Source organism: Ceratosolen solmsi, unplaced genomic scaffold, assembly GCF_000503995.2.
Source record: "Ceratosolen solmsi marchali unplaced genomic scaffold, CerSol_1.0 scaffold29, whole genome shotgun sequence".
Classification (NCBI taxonomy): domain Eukaryota; kingdom Metazoa; phylum Arthropoda; class Insecta; order Hymenoptera; family Agaonidae; genus Ceratosolen; species Ceratosolen solmsi.
The window spans coordinates 2,750,780-2,763,548 of NW_011948417.1; the positions used below are offsets into that span (position 1 = coordinate 2,750,780).

Below are 12,769 nucleotides of genomic sequence, written 5' to 3' on the forward strand. Positions count from 1 at the left end.
ATATATAAGCCATTGTCAATATTTTAACTATAAATACATTTTTTGTATAAAGCTGATTCAGATATATCCGTACTGTCGATAACAAATTAAAATAAATTATTAATTCATTAATTTGTCGCTTTAGGGGAAAAATCTTTCATAAAACCAAAATAAATATTTATTATATGAATGATAATGAACATTACAATGGAGATGATCATAAAATAAATTTCTTCTATTAATAGGAAAAGAAAATCGCATAAGTTTATAAAGAAGTAATTTGGTAATTTCAATCAAAAAATATAAATAAAACAGACATACCTTACAAAATTATTATAGCCATTTTGATTACTTAGATTTCCATGGAAATTACTATTTATTTTTGTAAAATTTATTATTAATTCAAGAAATACATGTTTAGTTATTTTACTTTAAAACTATTTAAATATCTGGATAATTTTTTTAAATTTATTCTTATATTTAATATTACATATCATGCAATGTTAATAAATGATCATTAATATCATTGATTATACATCTATGATATTCATATTTTATTAATATCAACTTTAATGAAGAGATCTTACGAGTATTACATTTATTTTGTAAATATATAATTTAAAGAATACTAAATTAACAAATGATATTTCACAATTATTAAAACTAATACAATTATATAAAAATCTTACATATTAATTTAACTTATAAATGATAACTGATTTTCAATTTCTGCTAATAAAGCGGAAACGAAGGGGTCTATCCGGTACATTCATCATTAAGAAGCGGCTTTCTATATCTGCATAATCATATTCGATTATAAATTCGCGAATTATCTGCAAAGTTAATGAGTGTTTAGAATCAAATTTGTGAACAATTTCAAAATTATCTATTCGATATAATTAATATAAATAAAAATTATCAATAAAAGTAAAGCTGTTGGGGCTATAATTGTTATGAATTTTAGCAGTAATATATTGGAATATTTACCTTTATTGTAAGAAGCATCATTTCTAGCTTGGCAAGATTCTCTCCAATACAGTTTCTAATACCTTTTCCAAAAGGTAAATAACTATTTTGAGGATAAGAATCATCGGAACTCTTTAACCATCTGTCCGGCTTAAATTTATCCGGATCTTCGAAGTTTTCTTCCCGTTGAGATGATATTTGATTAGCCATAATGATGTAAGTCTAAAAAATAAAGTTTTTTTTTTTTTTTATAATCAAGTGCAATACATATGTATAAATTTCATCGTTATTGTTTTATTTTTACGCCTTTAGGAATCTTGTAGCCATGTAGTATTATTTGCTTTGACAACAATCTCGTTATATATGGAAATGCTGGTCGCAACCTAATTTATTTAGAAATTTCGTGTAATTAATATGTGAAATTATATTTATTCGAGTGAAATTCAATATTACTTAGGCTAATAATTGTACCTTAAACATTCATTTATACATGCATTTAAATATGGCATATCGATAAATGTTTTGCTCGTGAAACTATGATCTTTTGGTGTTTTCGAAATTACTTCTTCGTGTAAGCGTCTTTGTATACGAGGATTCTTGGCTAAATAATAAAGCAAAAATGCTTGACTATTGGTTGTCTGAAAGCAAAATTATTATGTTACATTAATTTTTACTCGAAAGAGATTAAATATACATGAAAATAAATAAAATTAAATGACACGACCAATTATAATAATGAATGAATACGTGAATATTTATAATATGAAATTGTAAAAAAAATAGATAAATGATGTTTTAAAATATTGAACTACAATGAAGTAGGATTTTTTTTTAAAGATTTTCAAGCAAAAATATCATAAAATACTGTTGGATAGCGCAATATTTAATAATAAATTTTTTTTTCATTATTCGTGAAGAATGAAAATTCAATTTACAGTTTATCTGAAATATTTACTCCTTCAACTTTTCATTAAATTTCTGTAATCTAGATTAATTTTATGAATTCGTAAAAATATCTAATGACAATTGTACCGCATTAACTCCTAAGATTATCATATCCATTAATAAAGTTGCCAACTCCTCTGGGTTCATACGCTGCTTAAAAAGAAGATTTTCGAGAATTGTCAAGCGATGCTGATTTTCATCTTCGTGCATTGACAAATTGTTACGTACATGACTCTGTGCATTTCGAATGTATTTTCCAATTATCCTAAATACAATTACATAAACATAGTTAAATAAAAATATGCATTATACGTGACTATGTGTGAAAATAAATTCAAAGAGTATATTATTCTTTTAAATACATTATTTTATAATACTATACATATAATATAATAGTATACTATATCATTTTTTTATTTACTTTTATTCACTTTTTTGTATGCATTATGTTATTTTTTCTTTGCATTTAATTATTAATAGCACTATTAATAATGTTAGACTATCAATAATACATTATGATGGATTATTATACAATAATAATATTAATCTCTGTATTTCAATTTTATATGCAATACAATAAATATCCAATGAGGATACAAATTTTCCTATAATAAAGTATTGCTTGTATTAATAACAAAAATTTTTTAAGAATATTATTGAATAATGCTTATATATTGAATGCTATCAAACTGATAAATAGCAATTATATAGATTAATATGATATGAATTGCGATTGTAATAAATATTGGATAGTAAATTATTAGTCATATTTTTTATTTCAAACCTTATCACTTTCAATCATTATTACTACTAATCATATTTACTAATTGGCTTACGTGGTTAAGAAATTATTATTCCGCTTATTCAATTGTGTTATGAGACAAATGCACAAGGCTAGGTATTCTATTTCTAGTTTTAACAAATCTAAAATATTATGAAAGTTTAGAAAAAGTATTAGTAATGTTTACTCTTTAATAAAGTCAAAAGTTTTAACAAAACTTCGTTAAAAGGAAAAAGAAATAAATATTTGACTTTTTTTCTTTAAAAGAATAACATGTTAAAATTCTTTTCTTTTGGAACTTTTGTACTTTTCTTGCTTCTCTCAAACATCTGAAATTATTTTATGAAAGTTCTTTCGATACTGGAACAAAGAATCGACTTTCATTATTAATCAAACAGCAGATCTTGTTCCATTATTTATTTTCCAATTACACGTATAAATGAAACAGCAAGTTTATCGATCAGTATAAATATAATATTCATTAAATTACTTTCGTAATATCGTTTCAACAACTAATAGCATTGAAATCAATTGAAATCATATTTAAATGCAAACAAAATTTGAGTACTTATTACTTAATGCATAAATTTAATTGTTACATATAAAAAAAACATACCTCAATATGCACTATATAGATAGTTCTATTTAACATACTTTTCCAATGTAAAATGTATATATGCTGCAAAGTATTAATGATTTTACAATATACATGATAACAATTTCAACTGAAAAATCTAACAGCGCATAAAGAATAAAGTTAACATAAGCTATCCGACAAATACAAAAGAAAATTACGACGCTAACGCTAGTTCCAGTTCCGTAATTAATTCCATTAATGCAGCTCTGCGTGTAAGCAGAATACAGTAAAGATTTCGTCGTAATAGCAACCCACGTAAAATGGAATGATTTTAGTATATAAAAGCAAACGAATGGCTGAGCCAATGTCAGAACAGCGCACAGTGCTTTGACAAAATAAGGTGATACCGCATAAATTCCACTCTACCAACACATTATATTCACACTTGTGCGCACTCGTTATATACCATTCGCAAACTCTAAGCCTGAGTGCACCAAAAATATATAAACAAAATTTTTTTTAAATAATACGCTACGCGTATAAACTAGTGATTATTTTAAACCTATAAAACGCACATATTTGCACGTTTATTCATTCCCGTACACTAAACATTAATTTTTAACAAAAAATGTTAATACTCAGTAAATGGATATTTTATTTATTACTTTTATAACGAAAGGCTTATTATCCTTTAATATCACAATATAGTAAATAATATGTCATACAATGTTAAGTAATTTGATTAATAAGATATTTCATTTACTTATTCATTTAAATGCAAAAAAAAAAAAAAAAAAAAAAAAGAAACTCGTTACAATCGCAGTTACCAAATGTTTAACGATGAATTATTACAATTTACAATTATTTAAAACATTAATTTTGAAAAGTTACTTTCAAAGTCACCTTTAACCGAATGAATATTCCTCATTGTAATGAAATATGCATTACTGCGGTCAACCTTATCTTGCGCGCTTACTCCAAAAGTAACTGCAGGATAGTTGATATAAGGTGAATATACATACCAGACTCAAAAAGTTTAGACAAATCTACCTCAAAAACTACTTTAAAGCGTCGAAGGAGCCCAGTTTGCTGAGTAAAGATAGTGAGAAAATGAAGTGCTGCGACTGCAAATTTTAGACTATATATGTCAGAACTATGTCATTACGCAGGAAAACAGCCGAAGATACGTGTCAATAAGCTCGAGGAATTTACTGTAAATAACTGAGATAATCAATAAAATAATAATAGATTTAAAAAAGGGAAACAAATAAAAGTGATAATACGAGTAAGTGAAAAATGATGACGGTAATATTAAATTATAGACGCATAGTAGGTAAATTCGATAAATCTTGTTAACAGGTTTTCAAATACAAAAGTAGAACAGATTGACATGCATATAATAAGTAGATTTTACTACAAATCATACAGAAAGTTTCATAATCATGTAATGTTAAGACAAATAAAGCCTGTATTTTCTATAAAATTCAAAAGCGTAGATCTAAATTCGAAAGGGAAGTTATTTCATTGCTTATGTCAATGTTATATACATTGATTATATCAATTGTAGATGACGTAGAATATTACTCTTTATTTAACAGAAACAGATCTTTGAATAATTTAAATCAAGAAGTTTGCAAAAATTTACTATAATTTTTAATTCATTGAAAATATATATTATTGAAAAATTATTTCAATAAACTTAAAACTAATTAACTAACTAATTAAAAAAACTATAAATCTCAATTTCACGTGTGTATATATATATATATATATATATATATATATATATAAATTTTAATTTAACTATAGACCAACAGAAATATAATACTTAAAAAAAATTATTAATAAAAAAGTAATTTTCATTATTAAAAAATACTGATTATAGTATTCGTATTACAAATTAATATGCAGTATTTGGAATTTCAAATTAAATTTAATTCTTTAAATAAATAATAAATTTTAATTAAAAAGTATATGAAAAAATGATAATTTATTTAAGAAAAAAAATGCAAAATCCCCTATAAAATTATCAGCTTTTAGAAGCCAACATAAAACATTCGTCACAAGTCATATTTGCATTTTGAATTATCTCTACGTTTTGAAAAACTATGGATAAACTAACACCATTACATTAAGGTACTTAAGATTATTTAATACTTTCATTTTATCCTTTTAGCATAAAAAGGTCTAAATAGTATAGGAAAAATGAAAAATTTTGACTGCAAATTTAATGTAATTTTAAGTAAAAGAAAATTATTAAAAGATTGTATTACTAAATACCAGCTTTTAAGTAATCAATAAGAGAACACAAAATAAATAATACCAAAGTTTCTATACAAATATATAATTAAATATAGTATCATTGCTTATAGATCTTCAATAATTTCTTACATAGTAAATTAAAAATAAAACTTCTATTTATCAATATTTTAGTTCAAACAAATAAAATTTATTTTAGAGAGTTTATTTTCTTAATTTCCGTTGTTTCAATTAATCACGTAATTTAATTTTGTTATTCAATTCTATTCTGTTTTACAGCGATAAAAGAGTTCTCGATATAAACTTAATTATTAATTTCAATTACATAAATTATATATTGTGGTAATTGTAACAGAGTGTACATATATAATCAAAAACTTATATAATCTGCTAGTAAATAAAAAAAAAATATAACAAAAACGGAATTATCTTACGGCTTCTATATTTATTATAATGAACAAAATTCAAGTGCCATAAGAGAAAAATTTAAAAAAGCTTACGTATAAAACACTGCGAATCAAGCAGAAATATTGAATTTCAAATGGCAATATATCTTAATTGTTTATGAAATATATTTTCAAATATTCCTTGTAAAGCTTATACATTATTGTTATACATACACAATGAAATATCTTGTATTGGACTTTTGTAAATTAATATTATAAACAAGTAATTCACCTGAATAATAATTCATCAATGATAAAATGTAACAAACATATATATATAAGCAGAAATTCTTTTATTATTGAATAAATTATTGATTGTGATTTATTAATTTATTTATGAAAACTTTTATTCAGATACTATATTCGTTCATAAATTTTAAATGCATAATTTTCGATGTATTTTAACAATATTAATAAACTTATATTTTTACATTTAAAAGAAATATTAAAATTTTGTAAATCAATTTTACATTATTTCATTATTCATTCAAGTTTTATCATTCTTTAACAAATTTTTATATCTAAATTATTAATTCTGCTCATACTATCGAATAATATTTAATATCGATATTAAGCTAATTTTTCAAATTAACTTTTATAATATTTTATTTTCATTTTGTTCCTTTCTTAGGCATTAAAAATTGTTATTAAATTTTTATTTAATTAAATTTAAAAAATTAATTAAATATAATTAATAATTAAAAATAACATATTCAAAATTTTCTTTAAATATTGTTTTCTTTATTTACTAGTATTGTACTTTTCGTCAATCAACAAAATTTTACATTCAAGTGGAAAAAAGCTTTAGTTTATAATTAAAAATATTTCATAAGATTATAAAATTCAAATGGAATTTAAAAAGTGAATGATCAAACTTTGAAAAAGCAGAGATAACCGTTCCATAGATATTTTTTGTGGTTCATTGGTAGAGGAAACAAGAGTTTACAGAAGGTACAATGGCACAGGTTTCACAATTCAAGTGAGAAAACGTGTCACTGTGCTTTAAACTGTACTGTTGTGTCTATTCTTCTGCGTATATAAACCGCTGGAATGTGAACAAGATAAAAAGATATATTTTCACAAAAGAGCAAGGATGCCGTATCTCCATTGCAAAAGCATTAAATAAAATGAATGCTAACAAAGGAATATTACATTAGGCTTAAACATAAGTATTATTTATAATGAAAGCATTAAAAGATTTTGGATTAAATGAATGCTTAAATGAATTTATGAATTCTATGTTTGAGATATAACAGCGATATTATTCCTAAATACTATATGTATTGAATTTAAAATGAATTCTTGCTATGAAAGCTTTCGACCAAATAATTACAATTAATCAATATTTCGTTTATTTTACTATTTCAATTTTTAAACATATTTCAAGCATTAAAAATTAAAAAAAAAAAAAAAAAAAAAAATTAAACTAACTAAATTACTAATCAATTATTATTTATTGCGCATTTAATGTATTTCTCATAGCTGAAGAAATGAATGAGAAATAATTAAAATTTGTATTACAAAGCACAGCTGAATAGTAGAAATTAACCGTCAATAAAAAATTGTTTAATAAATCAATGATTTTTTCTTAAAATGCATTATGCATTTAGCACGAGTCAAATATATTCACAGATAAATTTAAAGATCCAAAAGATTCTGCAGTAACAAATTTTATTTTATAAGATGCATTATTTTATTTTTATCATATTAGTTAAATTACTAAGTATTGTTTTGATTTATTATAACAACTAAGACTTTGCCAAAGTGCCGAACGTTATTACAATGCATCTTATAACAAGGGGTTTATTAAACTCCGTCATCCCTCCAGAAATCGGAATGGCAATTTACATGTAAGCCTCGTTGAAGCGAGAACGAGGACAGCGCTAAAATCTCGTTTGAGCTACATCATCCAAGATTGGAGGAGGATTAAACAGCTTCGCTTTCTCACGTCGGATCCATGAAAGTAGCAACATCGGCAGATCGTCACATACTCGACTTTTAATATATCACTATCCGTAAAGAGATATTGCCATGCACTAAGCATCGACGGCCACACGAACTTCGTTTATATTATTTCATATTAGCACGCTACACTGATCTCTGTATGTCAACAAAATCCAACAAATATTTACCCCTAATAATATGATTATTAACTATCGGATATTATTAAACTTTACTATGAAATTTATTATCATATATATTGTAATGGTATTGATTTAGAGCATAATATTTAAATACACGTAAATTATATATATATATATATATATATATATATTTTTTAAACTTGTATTTGTTAAATTTGTATGTATGAAAATATGAAACTCAGCATTGGTAATGCAAATGATTGAACATCTGCATACATATTATCAGCATAATATAATTTCGAATTTTCATAAATATATTCCAAATTTAAAGAATTAAACAATATACTATAAGCTAATGGATTCTAATTTTACGACAAACTTTTCTTTAATTTTCCCTTTTTTCAATGTATAAATTTGAATTTTTGTCACTTCCAATACATTATGATAACATTAATCGTCAGAATTTAATGTTAGGATTGTGTATTAAATCGCTGCATATATTATTTGTACAAAAATCAATATTCAATATAGTTAAAATAAGTTTATGCCACATGATAAATTAAAAAAAAAATAAAAATTATATTCCCACGATATCATAATGAATGATATGAGAGATAAACAAAACAAAAAAAACATACCAGTTATATGTGATAAGTTGGATAATATCATTAAATAATATTGTAATAAAATAAATTACACAATTTTATATAATGATAATAATTGAATGAGATAAGTATTATATAAATTATTCGTTTCGATTAAAATTAAAATATTTAAATAAATTACATAACGTAATAAACTTATTTTAATTACTTCATTTACTTATTAAGAGCATTTATTGTGGTATTGTTTATTATAGATTTTAAAAACGATTTGATGATTATTAAAAAAAAATTAAATGTAGAAGGAACAGCGCGTAAAAGTAAATGCCTCCACCCGTATAAAAATTTATATTTGACAATAGCGTGATTTCATAATTCTCTCGCTCTATTAGTATTATATAATTTAAATGAACAGTTAGATAAATGATAAAGCAAAAAATACGTGAATTTCCTCACCCATCAATAATATCACATGCGCTGAATAATTTCTTACTATAGGGCGTGTCTATCATCCTCCAGAATTGAAATCCAGTTTCACATCGACTCATATAGTGATGAGCAGTTGCGAGAGTTTCGATAAATCGAGTGATCTCCGAGTTCTTATTGTAACTTGTCGAATCGAGAAATCCTATTTTTTTACTTATCATGAAAATCCAAAAACATTCCATGCTCCATCGCGATAGCTCATTACTGAAGTCACCGGACACCTGATTAAAATAGATTTTACACAATTCTATTGTAATATTCTATGAAATGTCGACTGTTATATTACAATAGTAAAAAAAAAAAAAAAGAATACAATTTTTAATTAAATTTATCGAATTTCAATGGTATCCTTTCGATGGTATTAAAATTATTATTATTATTATTATTATTGTTTTTAATTGGTTCAAATTTCTAAAACAGTAGTTTGTTGAACTAAATTATTATTTATTATTATTTGTGATATTTGTTTATTTTAACATTTATTTACGTAAAGTAGTAATCTGGACGTATTATGAAATCCTCGTTTACCTTCTGAAAATACATTCTATCTAATGCACTTATTTATTAGTTTTCATTTCTCTACTGAAAATTAATATTACGTTATATGCTTAATTATCACTCTACGTATGTATTCAAGTAAAATTATTGTTAATCATTCAACTTTTTTAGAATTAATAATCTAGATAATTTAGAATAATAATCTAGATGATTAAGTAATGTGAAAGAAATAATAATAATAATACATCTATAAGAATTTCTTACTGTGATTGAATTTTTGTTCAATAATAAAAAAAAAAAAAAAAAAAAAAAAAAAAAAAAAAAAAAAAAATCAAAGAAATAAGTTTATATATACCTCGTCTTGTCGATTTTTTATTTGACGAATTCTAATTAATAATTCGTCGCATGCCATCTCGAATTTTTCAAATTCTTTATTTATTTGCTTAGCAATAGGTGTTTCCAAAACTTTCTTCGTTTGTAGCCACTGCATACTTTGTAATCCTTGTCTATTCAAAGAATTTTCATATTTATCTAATGCAATTCTGTATCATAAAATAAACTACGAATTTGAAAAATTTCAATTTTTAAACTCGTAAAATTTATAGTATTTAGTGTTAAATGTGTAATAAAATTAATATGTATACATATATATGTATATTAAAACAATAATTATGATTATAATAATGATTTTAATGTACGATAAGTAGTTTTGAAGTTGAGTTTTAAACAACTTCGTGCCGGCCGTTAGCCAAATGAATAGCAAAATAAAATTTCTTTACATATATGGGAATGAATCAACTACTTAATATAGCTTATAATCACTTAAATATACTTAAATTAAAGCGATACGTACGAATTGTAGGGTCCACTAAATCGATACTTCCTATAATTTAATCGATAATGTTGAAGTACATCGATACCACTTCTGGTAGGTGAGTCACCTTCTTCTTCAAAAACTTTCGCAATATGTTCGGGCCTATACTCACGTATATTTCAAATGTCATCATTGATTGCATTAGACTTATATTGAATTGTCATTAATTTAATTATTATTACAATAATACCTATGAATAAGCACAATGTCTCCTGCAAATGGCCCATTTAATCGAACAACTGGTCCATATTCATTAAACAAATATTTCAACGGTCTGATATTTCGATTCCACGTTAAACGTCCTTTAATGAAAATATATTGGATAATAAATAAGTTTTTAACAATTTTTGTAAAATAAATTTGAATGCGTATTTTTATATTGAGAAATAGGCTATGCCTTGTGCATATATATATATATATATATATATATATATATATATCGATTAATATATTGTATAAAAAGTAAAGAAAAATGTATATTAAATTCCATTAACAATAAATTCATATAAAGTACACTGGTATTAACTGGGCACATGTTTGCTGAGTAATATTGGTTTTATAATAATCCGTTGTTAATTACAGAAATATAATAGTTTCTTACTTTTGTTTAAAAATTTTCTTGGATTATATAAAAGTCCTTGACAAATTTCTTTAGAAACTGTCCGGTCGGAAGAAGGGCTTTTGGATTGCAAATGAATTTTAAGAAAAAGTACGGTGCTCGCTCTTATCAAATGAACAATCAAAAAGTGAGGGAAGCGCGGGAACAAGAATAAAAACCAAGCCCGTGCAAACAAAAAAATCTCAAAGTGGCAGTGAGCCATCGAGTAATCGTACCCTCGGTGAGACGGTTGATTAGCACACTGCGAAAAAGTTGCGTACCGAGTAGCGGCACGTATTTCCAATACTTGTCCAATAGCTTAAGGAGTGCCGGGCCGGGAATCTCCTCGAATGATATGGGAGGCTTGTGAACCATCAGGTCCTCCGTAACATTGGCCACGGTGATATCGCCAATCCTCTTGGTTGCTTTCGTATCCAGTTGATCAAGTAATGGTATAGTGTTGGTTTGCTCCTCGACCGCCATCTTCTTTGTGAGCGTCGAGTCTAACAATTCGTAATGGAATTTGTTAATTGTTGTTGTTGTTGTTGTTGTTGTTGTTGTTGTTTTTCTTTTCTTTTCTGTTTTCTATCTTTTTTCGTTCTTTTTTCGTTCTTTTTTTTTTTTTTCATTTTATTTTATTTATTTCCTTAATGTTCGTAATATTTTTCTCGCGTTAGTATCATGGATTAATTTTATTATTATTATAGCTATGCGCTCCATTGCACTCGACAATTATGAGGAAAACTTCACGATAGCCAGCTGAACTATTGAATTATTATCCATAATTTACAATTGTTCAAAAGATCAAATTTACGTTAAATAAATTTTTATCGCAATACTAATATGTTAAGTAAAAACATAATGTGGGAATATATAATTAATGAAATTGTGAAATATAAAATTCAGAAATCCGCATCCACAAGCATTTTCATTGACTAACGTATTTTATCTCCTATTCTTAATAATATATTGTACTTACTAATAACATCGTTATTGAGTTTTATTTGTTCCTTTCTGCCGACTGCAGGGACTGGATTAGCTAATCTGCTTGCAGATTGACAAATTATTCGCTTTGAAAAGACACATAACCGCCTATTTCTAATATATATACCAGAAAATAAATACTGCATTTTCTGAAAACAAAAAGGTTTATCTTTATTTTATATTCAATCATCGATTATAAATATATATATCATAATATCTGCAAACCTTTTATTTTATTAGCTATTATTTAAAATAGTTACGGGGAAATATAACAAATTTCAAATAAACTCAAATCAAGTTAATTGTAATCTCAATCCACAAATGTATAAATAATGTGGTTGCTATGTCAACAGAATTGTGTGACCTATATTATAAAATCAATTATTAATTTATGTTTTTTATGAATTTTTTACATGCCCTGTTTAAAAATATTAATTTAAAGGGAAAAATGTACTGAAATTAAAATTAAAATTAACAAATAAAATAAATATAAGTATTTTATTTGTTAAATGTAGCTAATGAGTAATTATTGTAACCTCGTAATTGTCATATCAAATTTGACTTACTAATTTTATGAAGAATGTGTCGCTGTTTACTATAATAAATTATTAAACGAGCATTGATCTTTTGTCAATCCTGATGTTTCGTCAATCCTGATCTTTTGTCTTAGAAAATGTTCATTAACATGAA

The 12,769-nt window shown here is 24.7% G+C and overlaps 1 protein-coding gene across 1 annotated transcript; it reads right to left on the reverse strand.

The window, feature by feature from the left end:
• Window positions 1–663: 663 nt before the first annotated feature.
• LOC105359629 (probable cytochrome P450 12a5, mitochondrial) lies at window positions 664–11,596 on the reverse strand. Its single transcript, XM_011496258.1, has 10 exons — window positions 11,332–11,596; window positions 10,688–10,799; window positions 10,477–10,599; window positions 9,979–10,129; window positions 9,096–9,346; window positions 1,978–2,155; window positions 1,417–1,583; window positions 1,250–1,328; window positions 967–1,167; window positions 664–812 (listed from the first exon to the last, which is right to left on the reverse strand). Exons 1-10 carry the CDS (start codon window positions 11,576–11,578, stop codon window positions 702–704), a joined length of 1,620 nt encoding a protein of 539 aa, XP_011494560.1. The 5' UTR covers window positions 11,579–11,596; the 3' UTR covers window positions 664–701.
• Between the last annotated feature and the right edge of the window lie 1,173 nt (window positions 11,597–12,769).